This window comes from Eupeodes corollae, chromosome 2 (genome assembly GCF_945859685.1).
Source record: "Eupeodes corollae chromosome 2, idEupCoro1.1, whole genome shotgun sequence".
NCBI lineage: Eukaryota > Metazoa > Arthropoda > Insecta > Diptera > Syrphidae > Eupeodes > Eupeodes corollae.
This window is the reverse complement of record NC_079148.1, coordinates 152,083,232-152,110,631: the sequence shown is the minus strand read 5'-3', so window position 1 is coordinate 152,110,631 and position 27,400 is coordinate 152,083,232. Positions and strand designations below refer to the sequence as shown.

General features: G+C 33.4%; 2 protein-coding genes across 10 annotated transcripts in view; one reads left to right on the top strand and one right to left on the bottom strand.

Annotated features, from left to right (window-relative positions):
• Positions 1 to 6,749: 6,749 nt before the first annotated feature.
• LOC129947026 (cell death-inducing p53-target protein 1) lies at positions 6,750 to 9,395 on the top strand. 5 transcript variants are annotated; one of them, XM_056057432.1, is made up of 4 exons: positions 6,752 to 6,904; positions 6,968 to 7,112; positions 8,115 to 8,407; positions 8,468 to 9,395. In XM_056057432.1, the coding sequence occupies exons 3-4, from the start codon at positions 8,124 to 8,126 to the stop codon at positions 8,571 to 8,573; spliced, it is 390 nt and encodes a 129-aa protein (XP_055913407.1). In that variant the 5' UTR covers positions 6,752 to 6,904; positions 6,968 to 7,112; positions 8,115 to 8,123; the 3' UTR covers positions 8,574 to 9,395. The 5 variants fall into 5 exon arrangements, with proteins under 5 accessions (XP_055913410.1, XP_055913407.1, XP_055913409.1 ...); XM_056057434.1 differs by having other exon boundaries at positions 6,763 to 6,904; positions 7,046 to 7,112; XM_056057435.1 differs by lacking the exon at positions 6,968 to 7,112 and having other exon boundaries at positions 6,750 to 6,904.
• An 11,076-nt stretch (positions 9,396 to 20,471) lies between these two features.
• Positions 20,472 to 27,400, bottom strand: part of LOC129948214 (palmitoyltransferase app) — a 94,114-nt gene continuing 87,185 nt past the window's right edge. For 4 of the 5 annotated variants that reach the window (XM_056059117.1, XM_056059119.1, XM_056059120.1 and 1 more), the window contains one exon: positions 20,472 to 25,731. In XM_056059117.1, the coding sequence (XP_055915092.1) occupies positions 24,626 to 25,731 (1,106 nt within the window). In that variant the 3' untranslated portion in view covers positions 20,472 to 24,625. The remainder of the gene's footprint in view (positions 25,732 to 27,400) is intronic. The other variant, XM_056059122.1, reaches the window with a different exon arrangement.

The window sequence follows — 27,400 nt, the reverse complement described above, 5'->3', positions numbered from 1 at the left end:
GTCAAGTTACATTTACTTTTCCAAACGTTTAGGCTTAAAAAAAGGATTCTTTAATAGTCATGTTCTCAAAATTAAATAGTTACTAACTAACTTAAGGTGGCCCCTAGCTAGATGACTCCAGTTTCGCACGCCAAGTTGGTTGAGGTCCTCTCCCACCTGGGTGCGCCACCTGAGTCGCTGTCTTCCTCTACTGCGCCGTCCCTCGGGATTGGATTCGAAGACCTTCCGGGATGGAGCGTCGATGTCCATCCGCTCTACATGACCTAGCCATCTTAGCCGTTGGACTTTAATTCTGCTAACTAGGTCAGTGTCGCTGTACAGCCCGTACAGTTAGTCGTTATATCTTCTCCTCCATTCTCCATCTATGCGTACGGGACCAAAAATCAAACAAATAATTTTTCTCTCGAAGCATCCTGAGACGCTCTCATCTTTCTTAGACAGTGTCCAGGCCTCAGCGCCATAAATGAGAACCGGGATAATGAGTGTCTTATAGATGGTGATTTTACATGCTCGAGAGAGGACTTTACTTCTCAATTGTCTTCTAAGTCCAAAGAAGCAGCGATTTGCAAGAGTTATTCTTCGTTTGATTTCAGCGCTGGTGTCGTTGTCTGTATTAGACGAAGTCCTTAACTACCTCAAAGTTATAGCTGTCCATGGTGACGTTTTGTCCAAGACGTCGTTGTTCAGTGTCCTTTTTGGATGACAGCATATACTTGGTTTTGCCCTCATTGACCACTAAACCCAAAATTAAATAGAACTTGTTAAATATAATTGTCGATTTAGAAAAAATGGGCTTTATGAAAATCATACAACATAGGACAAGAATTGTGTCTAATTTTAAGTTAAAAGTTGAGGTTAAACGTAAGCAACAACAGAGGATACAAATATATATAGCTTTAAGAATTTAGGGACAGAGAATGACTTATGAGTTTTCTGTGTAAATTGAGAAAGTAGCAACTTACTTGAGAGAAGGTTAAACAATAAAATTATTGACGAAAAGAGACTCTTGTGCCCAGGAAGGCAAAGGATCCTTACTTTGACATTGTCCATTTAGGTGTAGAAGGTTAAAATCCTGACAAATTAAATTTTTCGTTTGAGATTTACACCTTTACCAAAATTGTTGTGATGTTTGACTCAAAATTTTTTTCATACAAGGCTTAAATTTGTCAGATATTAGGACTGAAAGTGCTCACCATTTCACAAGACATCACAATACTGAAATTTCAGCTCTTCAGGGTGGTGTAGTTCCACGAGGTCCACGTCTAATAGACGGATACGTTTGACACCGATTTTCTTGTAAAGGGTTATTCATTTAGCGGTTTCAAGAGTATAGGGCTGGAATTCGACATCTGAGGATTCTCAGAACCCCAAATACGAGAGTTTTATTTATTAGACTTATTAATTGAAGAAAGGATATTACATCCACAAACAGTCACTGTTTGTTGCGCTCTTTGGTCCGGAGTTGTAATTGGACATTACTTCATCGAAAATGACTTACTTCGATTTAACGATTGTCACCAACAATCGAAACGGTGTCACATGCCACACAACACGATCAAATATGGCTTTATTGCAAGAGACCTTTCTGCGTGATTTCTCGTCGTGGCGATATCAACTAACAACCAAGATCATATACCATTTGACACCGCTGGACTTTTTTTTGTGGTGCTACACGAAAGAATATGTTTATGCAGATCAACCTTTAACTCTGGAGTACTTAAAAACCAACATTCGTCATGTTATGGCTAAAATACTGAGTGGTCGAAAATTACTTTAAAAGAATCGATGCTTGCAAATGCATGGTGGTCATTTAAATAATGTTATGTTTCACATAATGTCAAAATAAAAAAAAAAGGAAATATTTTATATGTGTTTTATTTACTTACTTACTATTAAAACAGCAAATTGGATAACCTTGTATAACTTTTTGTAAAATTGCTCGTATGAAAAAATAGTGACTTCAATGGATGTCACCTCCAGGTGGTTTGTGAAATTTTTGAGAACTTAATTCTATTAAAAAAAAAAAAAAACTTACCATTAAATGTTTAAACATACTCGTAGTTCATAGACACCATAATTCCAATATGTAGATCTTGTTCCCACCCTCCATTTTCCTTTTTCACATTTCACTTAAAAAGAACAGAAAACTAAACGCATTAAGCTCATTGCAACAAACCGACGAAGACGACAACGGCGACAAGTAGTAACAGGTTACCTTGTACCGGAACCGACTGATGTATCCGCATATCACCGACATCTGTGAGATTCTATTTGCAAACTGATTTGAACTGAAATTACATTTTTAAACAAAGAATACCAAAAAAATCACAAATTTAACTTTTTAATTATTGATTTACACTTATTTATAAATAAAGCGGAAAACTTTACGCATTTTAAAAAGAAATTAGCACACAACTTCGGACTACAAACAACTTCAAGGAATTTATTTACCACTAAATTATTAAACAATAACAAAGAAATTCGTAGGCAAACGAAATTCTTACTCAACCGAAACTATTGCATTTTATTCAAAAGAATAAAAAAAACTTCCAAAAAACCGACGCAACACACACGAAGACGACCGAGAACCGAAAACCGACGACATTTCCCGTAACATGTTGCCTTCTACCGGAACCGGATGATCACATCACCGCCAATGGATCCGTTAGATTCTATTTGCAAGCCGATAATTGAAATTACATTTTCACACAAAGAATATCGACAAAATCATACATTTTTACTTCACTGACATTTTATGATTATTAATTTACACTTATTTTACACTTTTATCACATTTTCTTGGATATTTTTATGAAAAAAATTAAAATATAAGCACTTCCGAAAGAATGCCAACGAAAAACGAATAAACTTAAAATGAACTGAGTACTGATACTAGATCCGGTGTTAGAGATGGGTCAAACGTGAGTAATAGTGATGGGGAGTTGTTACTGTTGTTGAAATAACATTAAGGGCCTATTCCAACTTAACAAAAAGAGGGAAACTAACTAAAAATAACGAAACGTATTTGTCAAGCTATTGGATTTTTTGTAAGTTGAAAAATCCAAAGAGCCAAATGGTACGTTTGTGCTCAGCTAACTTTAAGGCTTAGTCCCCAGCAAGCAACTTAAAGTTGTTTTCAATGTAATACTTTTGGCTTATATTTAAGAGCGTGTTTTGGCTGTTTGGTGTGATCTTCTTAAAAAATTTCTCTCGTCTTAGCTTATGATATGTCAAAATACACATTTTAAAGAAAAAGAACGTTTTAAAGACACATATCTAGTAGAAGGTGGAAAAGACCGAATAGTAATTTGAAATAATAAATACATCAAATCCATCGATTTTCCAATGCGACAATGATTATGGCAATGGTAATAATTTCGAAGAGAATTTCACATTTAGTAGGGGCTTCATCATAAAAACTCATAATTACGATTTTTTGACAAGTCGTTTATATTGATCATTAGAGACCAATTGTAACAGTAGTTGAAAATTTTGTTCAATGAATATTTTGATGCTTCCTTTTGATTAGAAATACAAACTATAAACTGATCGATTAGAAATCTCTCGAAATGAATGTTAAAAATGTATGTTTGTATTTTCCAGACAGAAATTTAGTTTCCTATGCAGCTGATTAGTAACGTCAGAAGATTTTGTTGAGCAATTTTTAATCGATAAGTTTGTAGACTAAAGGAAAACGCATTGATTTCAATAGCTATGGTCATAATGGTCCTTTAAGATAATATTATAATTGGATATTCTATGGCTAAGCTCAGATTTCCAAAAACTGATTTATTTTGGAATAGTTTTTTTTTTCTCTGTTGGTTGGTGTACAAATAACCGTTTGAGGTAGACCTGTCAAAATTCCAGTTTAGCATTTGGTTGTGATTTTATGTGTATCAGTGTAATGAAGAGTAGTTTTAAATCAAAAATAAATCAATTTATTTTGCCCCATGGAATGCAAAAACAGGGGAAATTTGTAATTCAACAGATCCAGATACAAAATAAATTGATTTTACCAGCCTCTTCAGCTTTCAAATATCAAATTGTTTGTGTTTAGCATTTTACTTCGTTTATTCTGTTATTTTATTCTGAACATGTTTAGAACTAAAAAAGAAACACGAATTTGAAGCTCTGAACGCTCATAGATCAAAAAGAAACACAATTATTTTTTTGACACTTCGAGCTCTGCTCTGAACTAAAAAAGAAAAACGTCAAATAACAACTTTTTTTCTGAAATAGACTAAAAACTGTCTTCGGAATCATTTTAAATTTTTGGTATAAATTTTTGGTGAAGTTGTTCAGTGGTTCACTGGATTTTTGCTTTAAAATAGGTCCGAGCTAAAAATCTAGTGCTGCAATCATATGTTTATCTGAGCTTAAAAACATATTGATTTTTTATTGGCAATTTTGATAAAAAAAAGAACCCAAAGCACGAACCCTTGGCTATATATTCCAATAATTATATTTTACTTCAGTTGTCAACTTGGAGCCACTAGAGCTAGAGCAGTCATTCTTTATGACACTTTGAGTTTTGACAATAAATTATCTTTAATTTGTGCTGTCATAGCTAGATAATTAAGAATACAAAATCAACGTATTTTTTTGAAGAATGGATAAAAATCATATTATTTTATAATGAAAATAAATAATATTTTTTATTATTTACTTTATGATGTATCATTTTCCCTTAACTTGGCTAAGTAGGAGAGAATTGATAAATAATTGAAAAAGAGTGATGAACTTTGTGTTTTTCTTTTCTTCGTATTGCAATTGTGCGATACAAAATAATTCTCACAGTTTTGAAAGCAACGCCCTTGTTCTTCAAAACTATCTATTTTCCTAATAATGACTTAACAACTTGAACACACCCCCTCATGAATCATCAGACATTAATTTTAAATTTCTTCAGTAAACTTAACATTAACGAGTAACATCTGAAAATTATAAAATTGTCTATTTTTAGTTTTTATTCTCACTTAAATGGTACTTTAGTGCAAAAATGTTAGTCTAAAAGGCCTTGTACATGAGCGCGAACAAAAGTGATTTAAGGGGGTATTCTGGTCTAGAGACATGAATCTTAGGTAATTTTTGAAGTGCTGTAGAAAAAAGCAAGCAATAATTTTACCATCAATTTTGTAAACGTTATTTATTTACATTAGAAGCATACAAAAAAAATAAAAAAGTAAAAAAAAAATCAAAATTCCGTTAGTTATCAGCTGATGGAGTGGTGCGTCTCAAAAATTTGGTGCGTGACCATACCCACGATTTTAACTCTTCTAGAAATCTGAAATCAAAAACTAAAAAAGATTATTAATCTACAATAATGTCGCAATGTCTGGAACAAAATGGCGACTGCCTAAAAAAAAAGAAAAATTTGCCACTATTTTGAACATTCTTCGATTTATTAAAAATAGTAAAAATGAAAATTTGGGGATGGCCGTAGTTCGGGACGTAGACAAGTCCCTAAAGAAGACTCTCTTAAAATTTCAATTAAATTGGTTCGGCAGAACATGAGAAATCGTGGGTATCAGATTCAAAAAGACAGTTCTGAGAAAAACGCGTTTAAAGTCTTTTGTTATATTAGTTGCAGCCCAACCGATTTTGATAGCTGCTCAGCAAAATACTCATTTCTCCGAAAATAATTAGAATTTGGGAAAATCCTCTCGTAGACATATTCTTAAATAGTTCAACTATGAAAATATGAAAAAAATCGTTTTTTTTTTATTTCTAGACCAGAATACCCCCTTAAGACATTTCAAAAATACAATTCCAAACAAAAACACACTCAAATTATATGAAACCAATTGACACTCATGTTAGGATATTAAAATTTGCATTTAATTTTCTAAAACAAGACAATTTTGTAAAAACAACTTGGTAGTAACAATTAGCAATGTGGTTGCTACGAACTGTCAAACTCTTTTTGCGTTCCACATACCACTCACACTACAACGAATAAATTGATCGCGCTCAACTTAACCTCAAAATTGTACCACTCTTCGCTGTCTGCGAATAGAAATATGGCTCAAAATATGCGAACATCCACAGTTTGCAGTTCGTAGTTCGTAGCACATGTGCAAGATGCTTAAATGCTTGTTGTTTGGCTTTGCGGTGTCAGTAAGACAACGGTCGAAGTGTCAAAAATGTCGCTGCCGTTCAGGCATCCATGATAAACGACCCACATTAGTCAATTTTAAAATGTTCTCATAAATTGGACATTGTTTAAATCACTTTATAGCGTATTTAAGTTAAGGATCTCGACATAAACCTATGCAAGATCAGGCTGACTAAAGACCCTTTAAAGCGAAGTACATTCTCCGATTATTCAACTTGTCAAGTCCTTATTGGCAAACCTTTTAGATTTAAAGAGGGTTCTTGTTTTAAGTTTCTTTAAGCATTTTGTTTAAATGTCAAATAAATCAAAATAATGTTCGAAAAATAATAATTTTAGTGAAATTGAAATCAAATTGTAGAACTACTTTAAACATGAAAACCATTTTGAAAATAGTTTTGAAGTAACTAATAACTTGCGGTTAAAAATATAGAAAAAAACTAACATCTTATAAACAAAACACAACAATTTGTTCTTAAATTCATTTACACAATCCCAACCATAACAAAGTTAAGTAGGTTCACCCCCTAAAATGAACACTTCAACTATCACTCTCTAATTCATCAAAAAATTCATCTCACATACTTCAAACATCATGTCCACCAACCATTTCATACAAAAAAAATTGCATTACCACCACCGCGTAGTTGGTATTCCTGCTTTTCACTTTGTTATTTATTAAATAAAAATTTTCTAAAATAAAATTTTGCAAGCTCCCTCGAAAAAAAGTCTCTCTCTTGTGCTTGTCCTCGTAATCGTAATTAATTTGTATATTTATCAAAATAAACTAAAGTAAGAATTAAAACTAATTTAAGATCAAGTGATTTAACTAAAAACCCCAATTTCCTTCTTTAGGTTCTCTTTTTAAAAGAAAGTGCATTGCAAAAAGTTTAACTTTCATATTTTTGTTGCTCATTTCTTCAACTTGAATAGAAACAAGAATAACGACGAATCTCCAAAACAAAAACCAACTCAAACTTAATCGATTTCAAAAACAAAGGTAACTATAATTCCAAATTCCATCCAAAACACTGATTCCTATACCCTTAACCTGGTCTAACGTCGACGGATGATGGACGGGACGACGCGACGTCGAACCAAGTTTAGCAATTTGTTCCATAAATGGAAACCGACGTCATCCATTCACCATCCTCTTGACTCTTCTCGTCATCGTCTTCGTCGTCGTCTTCTTTGAATCAGAATCAGAAAAAAGAATATCGTCGTCGACGAGAACGCGAACGAGAACAAATTTAGAAAGACCTTCGTTGTGCTGTGCGAGATTTTATTTCGTTAGCTTGAAGAATTTCGTGTGAAGTTGTTTTTAAATTTTGAAGTTGATATTTTTTTCTGGAAATTTGTTTGCGTTTTTACGTTTTTCGAGTTGATTTTTATCGCAATCAATTTGAAGTGCACAAATTATATGCATGCAACTAATTGAATCTCCTCATCCTACTCTCGGGACTCTCCTCTTGCTCCCACCACCACCTTAACGCTTCGTCACCACCCACTTCCAGTCGCAGAATGTGAATATTATGAGCAATTAATTTATTCTCTTTCACGTTGTCGTGTTAACTAATTCATCATTGAAGCTAATCTAGAATTTGGTCGATTTGAATTTGACTGACGACAGACAACAAACATTCTTTTGTTGTCATCGTTGTTGCTGTCGCTAGGCTGGCGCTTTGCTGCCCCGGGTGTTGATTGAGTCGTTAGTCAAGTGATGAGGTACATTTCTGATTGTGCTTGTTTACACTTCTTATAAATAGATAATCATAAATAGAGAACCATAAGAAACGCGATGTCGCGACCTTCTCGCAAAGTAAATAAAAAACAGACATAACAATCAGCTGGTGGTTCTGTTGTTTACTTAAGACTTACATGCTTCAAAGTTGCTCATAAATTTATTTTTATAGTTTTTTGAAGTTTTCTAAAAAAAAAAACAAAATCAAGACTGACATCGGATTTTATAAAATTGAAAAACTTAAAAATTTGTTGTTTTTAGGATATCAAAATGAGTAAGGCTCCAGGACCAACTCCACCCCAGTACACATACGTGCCACCGCCATCGGCCCCTCCAAGCTATCAGGAAGCCATTGGCGGAGTGAAGCCCACAAGTCCCTTCACTCCAATCGTCCATCCAGTAACGAACACAACAATTCTGACGACAGTTGTCCCGATTGGCCGCTCTGCCACGCACATGATCTGTCCAACATGTAATGCAGAGATCGAAACGACAACCCGCACCGAGCCGGGTATGATTGCATATCTCTCTGGATTTGTTATTGCACTTTTAGGGTAAGAACACACCTCTTAACCTTAGTTTCTCTTTCTACAAAAGGGTATTTTTCTTTTTAGTTGCTGGTTTGGATGCTGTCTCATTCCATGCTGCATTGACGAATGTATGGACGTACATCACACTTGTCCCAATTGCAAAGCCTATCTTGGACGCAATCGACGATAAGCATTTTTTGTTCTCTGGCTTTAAACACCAACGAATAGAAGAAGAAGAAGAAGAAGCTGACGCCATCATCACGGTCTAAGGAACCAAACATTTCCAATTTAATTTTTTGATTGTTTTTTTTGTTTTATTATATTTTGTTTATATAATTTAATTTGTCCCTTTCTTTTTCTCTCTATCTCTCTCTTTTGTAATTAATTAATTTATTATTAAAAACCAAACAAAAACAACTTTTTCCAACGACAGCTACCGAAACGACGACGACGAATCTTTTATGTTTTAAACAACCAAAATAAATCTCAAATAAAGCTCAAAAATATATTAGTGTCAAGCTTTATAACACTTTTTTTGTATACAAACAATTGCACAATAAAATATTGTTTATGTTTACTTTTCTCTCTCTCTTTTTGTAGTACAATAAAATAATTTGTATCCTTTTTTTGTACACATTGTTTTTCCTCAAAAAAATGCACTGATTTTGTGAATCATTAAATCCATTAAAGTAAACTTATAGCAACATAAACAAATATTTAAAAAAATAAAATACCTTATGTAGTGCTTTTTTATTAAAACTAAAAACTAAACAATTTTTTTACTTAACAAATTTAAATAAAAATATGTACCATCAAGACACACACTTTTTGGATAATGTGCCTTGAAAAAATATATCACCTCTTTATTGTTTTTTTCTTTCTTATTTTTATTTATATTTCATTCAAATTACTATTTGACAAAAAAAGAACTTTTTTAAATCTATAAAAACAACTTTGTATCAAATATTTGTATGTACAAGATCGTAAAATAAAATAAATTCTTATACAAAACAACACCACACTATAAATTAATAATAATATGATTGAAATCTTCAGGTGCAGACAGGATATTGATTTTTTTTAAATAAATTAATGAAACAAAATTCTGAATGCAAAAATTAAGAATTCAAAACTTGTTTTGTTTTTTAAAATAATGAACTTTATTTTAATAAAATTAAAATGTCGTAACAAAACTTCTGTTTTTGTTTTATTGTCGTGATAAAGTATTCTTTGAATGATGATAAAAGACACTTTTGATGAATTTGAACAATGGTAGATCCAAGGGGATAGGGGTCGTGGTTTTTATGACCTCACCAAGGGCGGATTCAGGATTGGAATCGGCTAAGGTGATTGTTGATAAATGACAATCCAAAGGATCGAATTTGATCTACATAAGGTGATAGTCAAATTGATACCTAAAAAGCTGTCACCAAAACATGTGTTAGTCGTTTTCAAACAAATATGTTTATTTCGAATAGAGCTACCAGACGCTTACACAAACGACTGGAAAATTTTCTATTGATGAATACAACAATCTTCTGGCCAGCCGAGAAAAGGCCGTTAAGCGAAACAGATCTTAGGTAGAGATCTGCACGTCTCAGAAAAAGAGCAAGCTTGACGACCGGACAAAGCCAGTGAAAGCACCATCTTCTGGAGCAGCGCAACTGCGTACTCTTAGTGAGGTTGTCAGGGATGACCTCCACGTAGCAGTTGTGGATGAGCTCTCCACAAACAGCAAAGGTCTGCTGAACGCATGGAACTCTATTGAGGGCAAGCCCTCTGAGATGGTGTTTTCATACACTATAACAAACAGTGAGGGCCCCTACCCTAGTTTTGACTCTGGCGAGATGTTCAGGGGGCATAGGGTAATTAAGTGTGCGGACAGGTTTTCTAGGGATTTCCTTAGTGAAAGCATTGCTAAGGTTAGCAATGACTGGGAGAGCTTGAAGCTTAAGCTTATCCCAGCTAAGGACATCTCTAGACAACCGAAGGCTCGCATTTGGTTGCCGCTCATGAGCATAAAGCCAAGCGGACAGGACCTGATCCGCGGTATTCAGAGGCACGATTGGGCTTTAGTTAAAGCAGAAAACCAACGCCTCTTACCTTCTGAGGATTAGCGAGGAGAGTTAAGGGGCTCTCAAAAAAGCCGAATACAAACTTATTTTTGGCATAAGGAATGCCAAAATTAAAATTCGGCAGAGTCAGGGAACAGACACCGACAAAGCTGATGACATCGTCGAGGATGACGATGTTATAAGCGGAGTCGAGATTGCCAGCGAGTTGCCGGGCCCCAGCTCTGCAGCTAAAAATAATTCAAAAACGCGCTGAAGGTTATCCAGATTAATCTGAAGCACTCTAAGTGCGCTTCAGATAATCTGAGAGTTTTCCTTAGGGAGGGAAACGTCGACATTGGCGTTATCCAAGAACCGTGGATAAACGGCCTCAAGGTGCGAGGACTCCAAGACAACCAATACGACCTCTTTTATAAAACCGCAGATCAAGACCAAGGTAATCCCAGAACTTGTATTTTAGCTAAGAAACATTTAAAAGGTTTTTTATGTCCAAATTTTAGCACTCCCGATCTGACAGTTGTCAGATTTGAAGACAAGAATACACAGGGTTTGCTGATGGCCTCTTTTTACTCTGCCTGTAATGCACCATCACCTCCGGAGGAGGTGTGCAAAATTATAACCGAAGCTAACATCAAAAAGGCAAACCTTCTGATCGGAGGCGACGCAAATGCTCGGCATACCCTTTGGGGAAGTTCTGTGATCAATGAAAAAGGTGAGTCACTTTTTGATTTTATTATTGAAAATAATATGACCATTTGTAACAGAGGCAATACTCCCACTTTCGTCTTTCCGAGCTCGGAAAATTATGATGGATGGGAGGATGTGCTTGATGTTACTTTAGTATACAACCGTAATTTATTAGTGGAGAATCAGAGAGTTTCCCCTTTGAATTCGTTTTCGGATCACAAGTGGATTCTTTTTCAAATTAATTTCGAGTCAAAAAACCCTCCACCTTACAGAAATCCCAAAAGAACTAACTGGACGAAATTCAGTCAAATTGCGAATTCCAAACTGCAACTTACCCAATCTCACTGAATCGATAGGAGACCTTGAAAGGTAAAAATCTTTGAAACTTCTATAAGTAAAGCTTTCAGAGTCTCTTGCCCAGTTAAATATCAGCCCTATTCTGCTATTCACGTGGATCGTATATTCGATTCACCCATTCGATTCCCTTTCACACTGCCTTTGCATTCTGCTATCCATCGGTTGAACTACATTATCCCAAACCAATTTGACATTCAAATAAACAGCTGTTCATGTAAAAATGTTGGGAATGTTGGATAAATTGTTTTGATTCATACAAAAATTAAATTTAATCAATCCACCTAAACCGAATAATTTGTGTAATTTTTGGAAATGGACAGTATTGGACTTTTTATTGCAAATGTAACCAGAGGAATAAGAGAATCCTCAAAAATAGAGCTTCGGAGAAATGTTAGAAAGGGTGTTCCTTCCCCTAAAAATGTTAATATTCTTTTATTTATAAAACAAACATTCTAAATTTAGCAATAAATTAGTTTTCACTTACATTTTGCTTACAAAAATTAACAAACTAGACATCAAATGAAAAATCCGCTGCATTTTATATGCGGATCTGAATTGTATAGAATGAATGCATTCACGTGAATAGAAGAATACCGCGCAGTATTACCGACGTTACCGACATACACATATTCACTTCGAATGAATAGCAGAATAATGGTTAGTGAAAATTCAAGTAAAATTCCCCCCGATGAATAGCAGAATAGGCCTGTATAGCTGTAAAACCCTTCCTTAGTGGTAGAATGAAGAACTGTCGAGTCTTAGGAAAATGACGAGCACAATTTTCAATATCTGCCACAAACATAAGTTTTACCAACCGTATAAAGACTCTCTGAAAATTTACAAACAAGCCCTGTCATCAGCCAAAAGACAAGGCTGGAGAGAATACTGTCAATCAATCGAAGACATAAAGGACTCCGCAAGGCTCAGCAAAGTTTTATCGAAGGAACATTGTAATCCTTCATTTCTAAAAAAGCCTGATGGAACCTGGACAGCCTCTCCAGTCGAATCTCTTGAGCTACTGATGAAGACGCACTTTCCGGGTTGCGAGAGTGATAACCCCGAATCGCTTGAAACCACAGAGCTAAACGTAGCTCATATGGAGCAAGTCAATTCCGTTATAACCAGAGAAAATATTTTGTGGGCCATCAATACTTTTTCTCCATATAAATCCCCAGGCATAGATGGCATACTGCCAGTTATGCTTCAAAAGTTGAATGATGTGGCAGCTCCATGGCTGGAACAAATTTTCAAAGGATGTCTCCTTCTCAAACATGTGCCCATGTCGTGGAGACAGGTCAAAGTAGTTTTTATCCCGAAAGTGGGTAGGCGAGGTCACGAGTCCGCGAAGGATTTCAGACCAATAAGCTTAACATCTTTTGTGCTTAAAACCTTGGAGCGCATTCTTGATTATTATATTAGAGAAATCTTAGTTGGACGACCTCTCGAAAGCTCTCAGCATGCTTATCTTAAGGGCAAATCTACGGAGACTGCCCTCCGTGAGGTAGTGCGTACTGTAGAACAAACAATCCATTATAAAGAATTTACTCTTGCAACCTTCCTAGACATAGAGGTGCTTTTAACAACGTCCTTACAGAATCCATAGAAGAATCACTCGTTAAGTTCGGTGTGGAAGACTTCATTCGAGAATGGATTATTTCCATGCTCAGTGGTAGGAAGATTCGAGCCTCTCTAGGCAATACAATCGCAACAAAACACGTGAGTAGGGGAACACCCCAGGGTGGTGTCCTTTCGCCTCTTCTATGGCTTCTGGTCATGGATACAATTCTCGTTAAATTAAAGAGATGTGGAGTGAAGGCTATTGGTGTCATGAAAGTGCACCTCTGTGATTAGTGAAATCAGCTTTGAAGAAAGTTAGCAGCTGGGCCACGAGTAGTGGACTAGGAGTTAACCAAAGTAAAACTGAACTGTTGCTTTTTACCACCAAAACTAAAGTACCGCCCTTCACGCTACCTCGACTCAATGTCCAAATCCTATTATTGTCTTCCAGTGCAAAATATTTGGGAGTTATTCTCGACCCTAAACTAAACTGGAAACTAAATATTGAAGTACGGGTTAAGAAGGCCTGTGTTGCCTTCTACGCCTGCAGCAAAACTTTCGGCAAAAAGTGGGGACTTCAGTCGAAGATGATTTTATGGACGTACACAGCCGTAGTACGTCCAATCTTAACATATGGTTCGATTGTGTGGTGGCCTGCTCTTAGGTTCAGAGAACAGCTTGCGTGGGCACCACAGGGGCCATGCGTACTTGCCCAACGGACGCCTTAAACGTTATTTGGATTTTCGATCTATCAATCGACTTGTTCGCTAAAGATTGTTTTCCAATTGAAAACTAAGCCACTTAGACCAAATAGCTTTTTTACTTTAATTCAAGTGACTTTTATTTCCTGTAGATATATAACATTGTATAGTTTGTTTTCTTAATGTACTTATTTTGTTTTGAACTTACATTTAGTTTTTTCTTACAATCTTCTTTTTTTTATCAAGTAGGTATATAATTGCGGGAACTTGCTCCGTCTCGTTGAACGTTTCTTCTCAAGTGAGGTTATTGCACATTCTCTTTGTCTGTGCAAAAGCAAGATGGCTGCGCCGGATATTTCCAGTGCTTACCATTATCGGCATTGCAAGATTTGACAATACGAACTTTTTATTAAATACATAGTTTCCTGCAGCGCTATTGGCTGAAAGAATCAAACAGCTGGTTGTCAAAACCTTATGGTCACAGCAACACAACGAAATTGATTCCCTCAGATATTATCTCGGTAGACACTGACTACTGCGCTCCTACTTTGAGCCTTAGTAAGGGTTTTAAGGTTATTTTCCCATCCAGAGAATATTGGGAAGATGACATCGTGTCGATAGGTTTACTTTACTGACGGCTCAAAGATGGAGTGCGGAGTTGGTTCTGGGATCTTTTCTGAGTCCCTTAATGTAGCTAAATCCTTTAGGCTTCCTGAATTTGCTAGCGTTTTTCAGGCTGAACTACTGGCAATAAGGGAGGCATGTAAGATACTTAAACAAAGTCCAAACCAAAACCGAAATGCGGCTATCTTTACAGACAGTCAGGCAGCTGTCAAAGCCATTAACTCGGCCACATCCACATCTAAATTGGTCCAGCAATGTCGCGATGAGCTTGCGAGCCTGAATATTAAACTCGGTGTCACCCTGATCTGGGTTCCGGGCCATAGTGGTATCGTGGGAAATGAACGGGCTGACGAGCTAGCCAGGCAAGGATCGGCCCTTCATAGCTCACTTGCGGAAATGGTTAACATTCCTCTTGGTGCTATGAAGGGTAAAATCTTTTCTATCTACCAAACTGAATCAAACCGAAGGTGGAGAAATTTACCCAACTGCATTATATCTAGGAAGATATGGCCCACCTAAAATAAAACCCGTACAAACGATCTTCTATGCAGGCCAATGCAAGACATAGCCAGGATTGTTGCGGTTTGTACCGGACATTGGCCTATAGGAATTCATGCAGAGAAGTTGGGTATCTCTTACAACAACTTTTGCCGTAGTTGTAGTGACCAAAGAGAAAGTGAAACGATAATACATTTCCTCTGCAAATGTCCTGCTTTGGCAAACACCAGAATGAAATGCTTTGGAAAATCATTCTTTCAAGAACTCGATGAGCTATCTGAGACAAAGATTAGATTAGAGACCTAATCTTTTTTCTCAATGCGACAAAATGGCTCTAACATAATCACTATGAAGCTTCTCTATAAATCTGTCCCTTTCAATCACAGGTCAAACTAGTTTTTGGTATCAAAACGGCGCACTACAGCACTAATTGGATCTCAGGCTAGGTTGCCTTCAGATCGCCATTTCTACCTAAAGGATTATAAACAATGTTAACAGCTTTTAGTTTAAAAACATAAACTTTATTTTAGTAGTCTCTCATCATGTAAGGACTCAAACACTTTTTGTTCAAAGGTGAGGTTGTTAGGTGGTTGTAAACATGTGTTATCTTCAGCTTAGGCAGTTGAAAAACTTACTGATCACTCCAAAGTTCTTCTGAACCCGTTATAGGTTCACCAAACGCGTAAATATGATCTATCTTTAGTGAAAATCCCGGGGGCCTGATTATGAGGTTCGCTGCGGATCGTTTTCAATTCGACCTTTCAAATTCGACTCGGGTCGTGTTTCCTTATTAACGAATTCGCGGCGAAGCGAAAATAGTTCTTCCTATATTCCAGTGATTTGACACTTTTGATTTGACTATTTCTTCCTATATTCCAGTGATTTGACAGCTTTCCAAAAATTTTGTTTTGTTTTTATTGAATTCAATTTGATTTCAACTCGCCAACAAACATTATAACATTTAAAATTCGCCTTCGAATTCGATAATTGGTCGAATTAAAAACGAAGAAGGTGAAATTTAAAGCAATAATTGAAAAATGACAAACGATCGCCGCGAACCTAATAATCAGGCCCCGGAACTTGATGGGCCGATTTCAATGAGAGAGTTGAAAGATACTTTAAAATCAATAAAAATGATAAGTCTGCGGGAATTTGCAGTATTCCGGTTGAATTTTACAAAAAAACTCTTCAGCAATTTTTTTGATTCATAGTAATTTATTCTTTAACAGGCTTCTTGAGGAAGAATCTATTCCGAAATTATTTTTAAGAGCATGGATTGCGCAATTTTAAAAAAAGGTAATCCCCAGCGCCCAAAACTTTAGAGGCATATCGATTTTACCGTGCCTTCGGAAAATATTCACCCATCTTCCATACCATAGGTTGACGAAATGGGTTGAAGACAATCAACTATTTAGTATTTTCCAAGCGGGTTTTCGAACTGGTCTATCAACAGTTGATCATACATACGAGTACATATATTCCCACTCACTACTATAGTCAAAATGTTTTTAGAGGACAAAGATCTTTTCTGAATTAAAGAGAAAGCATTTAGACAGAATACAAGATCGTCGATTTGATGTAATATATGTTTTATGATTTGAACATTTTCAAAAATATTCCTTTTACAATTTTTGGAAGTATTTTTTCAGTTGCTAGAGATCATTGTAGCAGTAAATAATATTGATTTTGGACCCCTAAAAGACAGCGCTTTAGTTGCTTACATATAGGTGTTTTTAATTGACCCTTAATAGACAGAAGAAGTGAATCTTCTTTGATGTGTAGGAGCTGTTTTTCATCTCAATTTCAAGAGCTTGTCTTTTTTCGCGTTTAGAGCAAGTTCCTTAAAATATATACTTTTTTTTAAACTTAAACCATAGGCAAATTACAATATTTTTGTAAGCCTTAATTTGCTTATGTTCCGATCGACACCAATCGGAAATGACAATAATTTTCTACTTTTCTTTGTACGCTTAAATTTAACTTATACAAAAAAATTCCAAAGGTTCGCCTGAAACTGAATTTTTAATATAAACAAATTCCAAATTATAGTTTTGACACTATTTACGTTCCCAAATTTTAATGATAAGACAGAATAACCTATAGATAAAAACTTTCCAATATTATTTACGTTTCCAAATGTCAAAGATGGGATTTTGTAAGGCCTCTAAAATTTTCGACGAATTGACTTCTTTTTAAATTTTAAATGGGGCCACATCTCAATATTACAGTTTTCGAATTTAATTCAAAATCTCCGGCAGTTTTTAACATACAGATAAGTCATAAGAAAAACGTTCCAGTCCTCATTTGAAATAAATCGCTTAAAAAATGATTGAAAGGAGTCACAAAAAAAGAATTTTAAGAATTGACATTTTTGTGGACAGAAAGAAGAAAGTAAAGCTCTATTTTAAAATACTGTAAGTCCTTCAAAAGGTAAATGACTTAAAGTATTCCAGTAAACTAGCCAATTATAGTTTCTGGATAACAAAGTTGATGTTATTGAAAGGTCTCCACTAAAGACAGACTTACACCCGATTGTAAATCCTTGGGTTGACGAATTTTTATTGACGAAAGTGTCGCAGTACAAGCCCAGTAATGATTAAGAATTTTGGTTTATCGTTAAGACCTACTAGGAATCGATTCCTGGTTGTTAAAAATTACAGACATGTTCTAAAATAAAACAATAGTTAAATGAATCTAAAATAATTAAGCAACTTAATTAAAAAAGTTGCATTTTTTTCAATTTTTTAGCTGTGATTTGGGAATTTTATACATATTAAAAAATGTATACTATTTTAATTTAATGCAGAGTTATTTAAACTTAAAAGCAGAAGGCAACTATATTCCTAATAATGAGGACGTTATAAAATGGGTTTTGGTACCATTTGTATGGCACAGACACAGGCGCACATAAGGAAAGAAAGGGACATTTCAAAATATGTGCCGGGCACATTGGTCTTGAATTTCTCGAATGTTGCAATAACAGGGAAAGACAGAACGTCGTAGTAAAGCTTTTCACATTCGCGTTGTACAGCAAAATAAGGAATCTATGTTTTTCGGAAACAAAATTAGATTTTTAAAAAATCAGAAATCAATTTTATATTTCAGATTAGATTATTCTAGAAAATAAATACACTTATGTAGGTCAGAGGGGCTAAAGCGAATAATAAACATATTTCATCTACAGAGGAGAAAACACTGATCAGGATGTCCATCAAAAATACTCCATTTATTCATTTCTCTATTCAAGTAGTCAATCAAATTTGGACGTATTTTTACTACCAAGCTCGTTCACAGTGGGTAAGGCTTTACAACAAATATCAGAGTTCAATGGCAATTTTCAATCGGAATCAGGTACAAAGGTAAATTAACGTCTCAAACTATAGATTCTTATTGCTAGTGTACCAATCGTTTTTTATATTATGTGCCCACTCAAGGGGGAATGAATACCCTTAATGATTAAACACAGTGTTAGCACTTAAGAATGGAGGATAGGATTAGAAAAGAGATACCGATGGGCATTTGTTTTGTATGTCTGCACATTGCAATAAGTGGGAAATATTGAGTCGGGTAAAGCATTCCACATTCATGTAGTGCGACTAAAGAAAGAATCTCTGTCTGGAACATTCTCAATTAATCAACCTTTTATCAATTGGTTTGACGTGAGGCATTTATATTTATTAACTGTCAATTCATGGCACTTTTGGTTTGTAATAATTTTTTGGGTTGCGCAACAGTCCGTTGAGTAGTAGGGCCAAGTGATTTACGAAAAAAATTTTAGATGACACAGGCAGGGATCTAACCCAAAACCTCTAGAATCACCGTCCAACGCACTAACCATCATGCAACATAAAGACTTCATTTGCAGTCAACTTTATTCTTTGAACGTACATTTTGACCAAGGCAACTAGTTAGTTTTCCAAGTGATATGCATTTTAATTTCAGAACTTTACTTCGCAAACCTCTACTTTAAGTTCATATTACAAAAAGTACCAAACAAATTATTTCCTACAAAACACTCCTGAAGTCTATCACGATTTGAATATTGTATTGCAAAGAAATATTAGATATTTTTTTTCCAAATTGACAAGGAACCCTTTTACAGAAAAGATTGAATGGAATTGTGCAGAAAACATATAAGTCATACAGTAATAAAGTTCAACTTTCAATTGAATGAAAAAACATAATATTTAATACTAAGGGAGATTTTTCTTGACTAACTTTCTAGTCAACTTTCCATTAAAGTTGCCTTAATTTTAAGGTAATTTTTTGGCAGCTGGCCAATCAGATACAAGAAACTTGCCTTACTTTCAAGTCCCTTATGTCGTCTGAACCTGCCCATTGTTTAGTAATTTTAAGTTTTTAAAGCACCTGCAACTTTTTTTTACAATTTACGCCTGGAATCTCATGAGCTAAGGGACTGGAATGCGGTTGTCAGACGATTTACTCTTGCATAGGCTATTCCGTGAAATTAGAACTTCCTGAGCTTCCTGTGATTTAATGATTGGTTCTCCGGATATTGGCCCAATGGCTCCAACTTCAAAATTCTAAACAGTAAAAAAAAAACAATTTCTTTCTTTTTTCATTTTGTACAAATATTATAACTTTTATTTTAAACTTTTGTTATTGTGTTTTCTTTTGTTTTGTTTTTAATCTTGTTCTTTTGTTTTGTTTTATTTTTTTCTTCCATTTATTTATTTTACATAATAATTTGTTCTTTCTTAAATAAACACTTATGAACTAGCATCAAAAAAATATAAAATCTAATAACACATTTTGTATTTATTATATTTTCTTTTTCTGTTTGTTTTTTTTTTTTATTGTATTTAATTATTATTATTAATTCAGTTGTTGTTCCATTTTTAATTTTAAACATTTTTTCTTTCAGTTTTTAAATAAATTTTATTTTGAGTTTTGGAATTTTGTTTTGTTTGTTAATAATATAAGTTTATATTTTTCGTTTTACATTTTATTTTGTTGTGTTTTAGTATTATATATTATTTTATGTTTAAGCTTTGCTTATTTATTTTCCTTTTCTTTTGTTCATTGTTTTATGTTATAATTAATAACAAATTAAATTTCTTTATTTTTCGATTGCTTAAATAAAAATTGTATGTATTTACAAAGAAAAAACATTAAAACAAATTTAATATAAAGATTCAAAATTTTAAAACAATTAGGTATAATACATTGGGTGTATATTGCTTTGCAATTAAATTACATAGTTTCTTTTTGTTTTATATCATACAATTTGATCGGATTCATATTTGTTGTTTTTTGTTTTGATAGAATATTTGAGGACATGCAGAATATTTTTGAAATTTCATATAAAATTAAATAATTTAATAATTTCGTGATTTCTATAAGGTTTCGTTGTATATCGGCCGTTTAAATGGTGCGCAGGTTAAAATTATTTAGTCTTTTTTAAAGGTTTAACTCAAATTTTTAAATGGTGTGTGATTAATGGCATTTTTTGGATCAATATGGGTTGGATAAAGGTTTCAAGTTTTAATAGTTGTTAAATTTAAAGCTTGTTATTGGCCTACCTTGTGAAAACTATACTTTTTTTAAACAAATTTATAAGCAATAATAGGAAGTAAATATGTATAGTAGTTAATCATCTTTGCATCTTTAAAACTAAAAAAACGGAGACAAAAATTAATGGCAGTTTGTGTAAATTTAACTAAAAAGTATATATACGTACAAAATTGTGATACTTGTATTTATTTCTGGCAATAAAAGTTGGGGTTAGTCTATGTGCAGTAAAGGAATTTTGTATAAGATGATAAGGTACAATAAGTTGCTTAAAAATAATCAAAATAATAATAATGGTTAATTTTTATGAAACAATAACAAGAAATAGTGATGTTAAACATTTTATTCAAAACCAGAACTTTATGGCCATGAATGGGAAGCGGCACTTATATTTAATTTTTCCTTAAAAATGAGTGTTATAGTTTTTTTTAAAAAAAGAAACACAGGCACCAATGTTTTAATAAAATAGTGAAAACAAAATTGATTTAGAAGATACGGCGATCAAGTATTATTTTTAAAGCTAGATTCTGGATTTCACTTTCACTCGAAATTAAATGGAAATTTAAAAATAGTTGATAAATTTAATTTAACACGATTAAATAATCATCTTTTAAGACTCATGGAAGGTCCAATTGATATGAATTGATTTGTTTGAGGAAGTTTTTAAAATCAATTGAAACGTGGAGCAATGAAAAAAAATTACCTGATTTTCAAATAGCTTCGCGAAAAATCTAAATACATCCAATATTGAATATTTTAAATAAAGTTTAGATAACTTAACTTTAATATCATCAGAGTTATTTAAAACCACTGACTTTTGTTTTTTTTTAAGGGTTTGAAGGGAATTGACACAATAATTTGAAAATAGATATTTTTGAATTAAAGTCAGACGATGTGAAGAACCTTAAACAATTTTCGTATTCGTTACCACACTTAATATTAGTCTAGTCTTTTGCGAGATCTGATTTTATTTTGGGTTGTGTAAAAGGGTTTCTACTCTAAGAGGTCTTAAATTGTGACTATGAAAAACTGAAATTGGGCAGGTTCAGGTAACAAAAGGGACTTCATTTGCAGTCAACTTCATTCTTTGAACGTACATTTTTACCAAGACAACTAGTTAGTTTTGTAAGTGTCATGAGTTTCAAATTCCGAACTTTACTTCGCGAAACTCTACTTTAAGTTCCTAGTACAAAAAGTACCAAACAAATTATTGCCTACAAAACACTCCTCAAGTTCATCACGATTTATATTTTGTATTGTAAAGAAATACTAGTTACTTCTCTTCAAATTGGCAAAAGACCAGAATGTATTAAATGAAGTTGTGCAGAAAATAAATAAATCATAGAGTAATAAAGTTCAGCTTTCAGTTGAATGAAAAAACATGATCAACTGTCATTTTGATAGAAGTAGACTTAAATTAATAGTTAGGCAGATTTTTCTTGATTAACTTTCCAGTCATCTTTCCATTAAAGTTGCCTTAATTGGAAGGTAATTTATTGGCAGCTGTACAATCAGATACTAGAAACTTGCCTAACTTTCAAGTCCCTTATGAGCTTGTGCACCGTTTTTGGTTGAAAATTTTCTCTTTGTTATGAGTTCAAATTTAAAAATTCAAAATTATGTCATATTCATGTCATATAATGTTGCAAACCCTTTAATACTAAATTTCGAAAACCGAGCATTTAAAAGTTTGGGACAAAAAAAACGATGTCTTCAAAATTATAGGGTGTCCTAATCCTTTAATTAATTAAAAAAAAAAAGTTGTAAAAGTTAAGAAAAACATGATTTTATAAAAAACAAGTTGTAGGCTTTAAAACTTGTGCATGTTTAGAAGAAATTATTTCTTGGTCATCTCTTTATAACAATAAAGAAATGTACTGCGTCCTATAGTTTTTTTTTTTTTTAAGTTTTTTAGTGGACATTTAAACGTTTGAGAGTTAGTTTGAAGAGCTCTTTTCTCACATGATAACCCAACTAGACTAGAAAGAAGTACAGCTATATCCAAACTAATTGAAAACTCTATATTACAGTCCCTGGCTATACTATTAGACGCACTATTTTTAACGTTTAAGAATTGATGTATGGTAACATTTGTATGCAAGATGAAGCTCCATGCCCCACAGTCCGGTCCATTAAAACTTATTTAAGGGAAGAAAACATCCCTCTGTTGGATTGGCGGATAAAAATCCCTGATTTGAACCCATTGAAAACGTGTGGGAGCTGATGAAGAGCGTATTAGCTAAAGATGCGGTCACTTATTGAAAGAGTAATTCACGAGTGGAATCACCACCCACAAATGCAGGAAACAGTCAAATAATGCATTGACAATATGCCGCGCAGAATTGATTCTTTGATTAAAGCAAAAGGAGGTTCAACAAAGTATTGAAAAAACTACAAAAATAACTGAAAATATTAATTCAAAAAAAAATTTTTTAAATTTGTTGCTTTATTTCTAGGAAGTAGTTTATATTCTGCATACAAAATAATTTAAATGCAATATTTGAAAACCTGATTAAAATAGCTGGAAATTAAGATTTTGCATAAAATCTAAAGTGCGTCTAATAACATGGCCAGGGACTGTATATTAAATATTTACTTAATGCCATAGAGTGCACCTAGTTTATAAAGATATACAGTTAAAAAGGTCAAAGCAAAAGGAAAAATCACGTACAATAGTCTAGTTTAAAAAAGTTACAGTTTTGGTAAGTTTTTTAGTCTTGGACCTATGATGTTTAAATTACTGATTAAAATCTAAAGCTAATCTATTTCTTCCATCAAACAATCCACAGAGAGATTTTGGCACCCAAGTCAGCCCTAGAACAATTCTTTGTATCCTGCAGCAGACTAACCTTAGAGAGCAATCTCCAATTGCTGCAATTGCTAAAAAAAATGTAACTTCAAAGCATTTATTTTGTAAACATTTACTACATAAACCCTGATGCCTTTAAAGTGTAAAGGAGGAAAAATGCAAACTTATGTATGTACCTTAAGGGTAACTTTTGTTGAGTGATCGTGTAACCATTTTTTGTTATGAATTCTATTTTTAAAAAGTCGTATAACTTGATATATTATAACGTTTCCTTAAATAACACGATGACACCAAGTAATCTGCAATCTTAACAAAGCTCAAATTTTAAAGGATAAAAATGTATGTTTTTTTAGTGGTCTAGGGACTAAATAACATTGAGAACTATTTTATTGAGTGTTGTAAAATTAAAGATTAAAGAGTAGACATAAAAACTTTCTCACAAAACCAAAATTTCAGATTTGTTGTTTACACAAGTACTAAGGAAATTATTACCAAAAATTTAGTTTTGTTCCTATTTGATTTGATTTGATTATAACGGTACAAATAAAAGAATTATCTATTTAACCATCCTTATGTTTGTTTTAATTTTTACTTCTTCCAAATTTTATTTGAAAATATTGAAAATAAGAATTGTTTAAGAATCATACTGGTGTAAAAAGATTCCCTTTCACGAGCTGAGTTAAAAAGTTAAAAATGATCTAGAAACACGAATAAAATATCGTTTAGACCCTTAATAAAATAAAAGAACCGCAACAAAAGTGTTTCAAGAACATAAGACATATTTTTCACCTTTTTTTATATAAATGTTTTATGTATTTTAGTTTTCTTCTTTTTCTAAAGCACACATTTTTCTTCAACTTAAAAATAAAACCTTTTTTTAAATTTATAAGAAAATAACTTAAAAATAAAAACAATAAATTTAATTTAAAAAAAAAATAATCATAAGAAATATTTAAATCGAACTAAAACAAAAAATCATTTATAAATTATGCAACAAATTGTCTTTTTCTTTTTGTCTCATATCTCAACTAAATATTTAACTAATAACCATTTTTGTTTTTTTTTTTGTGGAAAGAAAGAATTCAATTAATCCTTGCACAACAATTTCTTTTTTGAAACACGCATTTAAATATTTATAAAAGAAACAAACAATAGAGCGCAAAATTAGAAAATTCTGTAAAAATAGTCATTCATATCAAAAATACAATTATTTAAAATGAATACATAATAATAATTATGGCTTTGTTGCAAGCTTAAGGCATAAATGCAGCCACTTCGAAATAAAACACTATTCCGAAGGAACAAATTAAAACAAATTATAATAAACTATACACATATAATACAATTAATTAATAAAAAAAATAAAAATACAAAAATACCATAACACAGATCGGGGTGGTCGCTTTTAAACAATAGCGGTTTTCACAAGACACGCTTGTGAATTGTTTCCAATACTGGAGCCATCTAAACTATCCAAATCTAATGCTGTATCTATCATCGTGGTGTCATGGAGCAGCCTCATCCGACTCGGCGTTATCGCATCGGACTGATTCATGGATGTGTTTGAGGCTCCTCGAACAGTATCAGAAGAGCCAGCACCACCACCACCACCGGAACCGGCATTACCACCACCACTGTTAGGTGATGTTACTACACTATGGAGTTCCTTGTCGCTGTCAGAATTCCTCTTGATTCGAGCCTTACTCGTCGATGCATACTTCTTTCGACTGTTGACGACAAATGCACTCACCGGATCGTCCAGATCCAGATCGTCACTCAACAGAGTCGATGACATGACCGTGGAACTATCAGCGGCACTCGAACCACCCGTCGGCGGCGGGGCCATCACTCGTTCGTCGAGGCTTTTGCTATTACTAGAAGCCAACTGGGTGATGGCAGTCGCTTCTGTGATGTCCTGCGCCAACTCGCGCTCCTCCAACAAATTTGAATAGACATGCAAACTAGGATCAGACTTATTGCTGTCGTTACTGCTCACCGCGGCCGACGACAAATTTGAATTTGGTATATTGCTATAGACGTTCTCAGACTCCGAAGCAGACTTCATGAGTCGCACCGGGTCTGTCGTAACCACCTCGGTGCAGCTGCTGACTCCTGCAGCCGCTGCCGCCATTAGACCCGACTTCGGACCCTTATAGTAGCGGGCTGTTCGAGTGCTGGACAAAAGCTTGCTATCATTGGGATCGATGTAATAGCGAGCTGTGTGATAGCTCGACAGCAGATTACTATCCGTCGGGTCGAACTCTTCGCTGAATAGATTATTATAGCTACCGCTGAGGTTTTTTGAACGCAGGCCAGTTCCGGGAGTTAGATTTGGATCGAAATTGGCATCATCGTCTGGGGTGATGGGGGATATGGCAGCACTGCTATTATTGTCAGAAGTCACACCAACAACATTTGCCGCCATCAAACCGAGGCCAGACGTCGGAGGACTTTCCATATTCGATAGAGGGATTTCGTTTTCGACCAGATGGGCTAAACTATTGGAATTACCTGGATGGGAGAGAAAGAGGCGTGGTGTTGGCCAGTTTTGGAATGGAAGAGAATGGAAAAAAAGAAAAAAACAAAAAGAAAACAAATTAATTATGAGTGATTTTGTGATAAATTTATGAATAAAATATAATTTTAATATGTATTGTTTTAAATAAAATCTTTTTATGGGATGTAACTATGATTATTTTTTGGACTTTTGTTTTTTTTTTTAGCTATAAAGGTTGCGCTAATGGTGCAAGCAAATATGAGCTAAATATCGTTTTAATTTAAACTTTAAAAAATGCAACTTAAAACCATTATCGTTTTTAACTCTATAGAAACTTGAACACTATATTGCATAACTAAGCGTTTCAAAAATTAGGCAATTAAACAACTATTAGCAGTTTTAACTTTTAGCATACATAATAAATATTTATAATAATTCATAAATAATTAACAACTAATAATGCTAAAGTACACATTGAGCTGCGTTTGGTTTTTAAATTTAAAAGGAGAGAACAAAAATGAAAACAAAAATATATTTTTAAAGACGGCTTCAATAATAACTTTTTACAATAAACTTAAAAATTAAATAAATAATAAGTTAAAGGTTTTTGGTCGAGCGTTCTGAGAAACTAAATTCTAAAAATTGCTAAGATCCAGATCAAATGTTTTGAAATACTTTTAAACTTGATATGATTAAAGCTTTTAGAGAAAGAGAGTGTCTTTTAAAAAGGTTAACAAAGGCTACATCTTTATTCGTGGGCGACGTTTAAGTGCTTATAGTTAAAACTCTTTACTAAGGTATTTACGTTCGAAGCTCAAGAACAAGCTCTTCAGTTATTTTTTTTTTAATGTTTCGTCATAAACCATTTCGTTTTATTTAAAAAAGAAAAGGTTCATAATTTTCAAGCTTTGTTTTATTTTTAATTTACTTAACTTACATTTTAACTAGCTAAAGTTTTGTTTTATTTTAAATTCGAGGAAAAGAATTGACTTTTTCTACTATCTAAAGTTGATGATCAATCTTTTCTTTTGAGGGGATCGTAATATTGTAAGCTTAGCAATATGTTGGAGAGTTTTAAAACGAACTACTGATTTAAGTCTCCTTAGGTAGCAAGTGTTTTTACTAATATTTTAAAATGTTAATACTTTTAAATAACTTTTACTTCTTTTTTGAATTCATGTTTCGTGTTTGGGATGTTCTTTGTTCTGTTTTTAAAGCTCTTTTTGTATACATTTGAAACTTAACAACTTTAATAATAATATTATTAAAATTAAGTTATTTTGTTTAATTTAATTAGTTTTTTGTTTGTTCATATTCTTGAAGTTTTCATTCAAATGCTGTTATTTCTTTGTTGTTCATCCAACAATGGTGAGAAGAGTTCTAAATCTATAAAATAAAGTAATTTTATGAAGAAATAGAAAAAGAGAAGTAAAAGAAAAAATAAATAAATATGTAATGCATACATATGTTGTAAATATATATTAAAATATGTAAACAATTGTTTTTCATTATTTTCTAATAAGTATCTAAAACGGAGGTTGTTTTTCACCTTAAATAGGTGAAAAATTTTTTATCACCATATTTTGTCAGTGTCAGCTATCAATTGATAATTGATATATTTCAAAGTTTAACATTTAACTGGCCAATTGATTAGAGATTTGATGAATGATCAAGACTGTTATT

Excerpts from the sequence above, each read along its gene's own strand:
- LOC129947026 (XM_056057431.1), top strand. The coding sequence starts at position 7,911 with ATGTCGCGACCTTCTCGCAAA. Across the intron at positions 7,932-8,114 it reads TGTCGCGACCTTCTCGCAAA|GATATCAAAATGAGTAAGGC; the intron begins GTAAATAAAAAA and ends TGTTGTTTTTAG. Across the intron at positions 8,408-8,467 it reads TTTGTTATTGCACTTTTAGG|TTGCTGGTTTGGATGCTGTC; the intron begins GTAAGAACACAC and ends TTTTCTTTTTAG.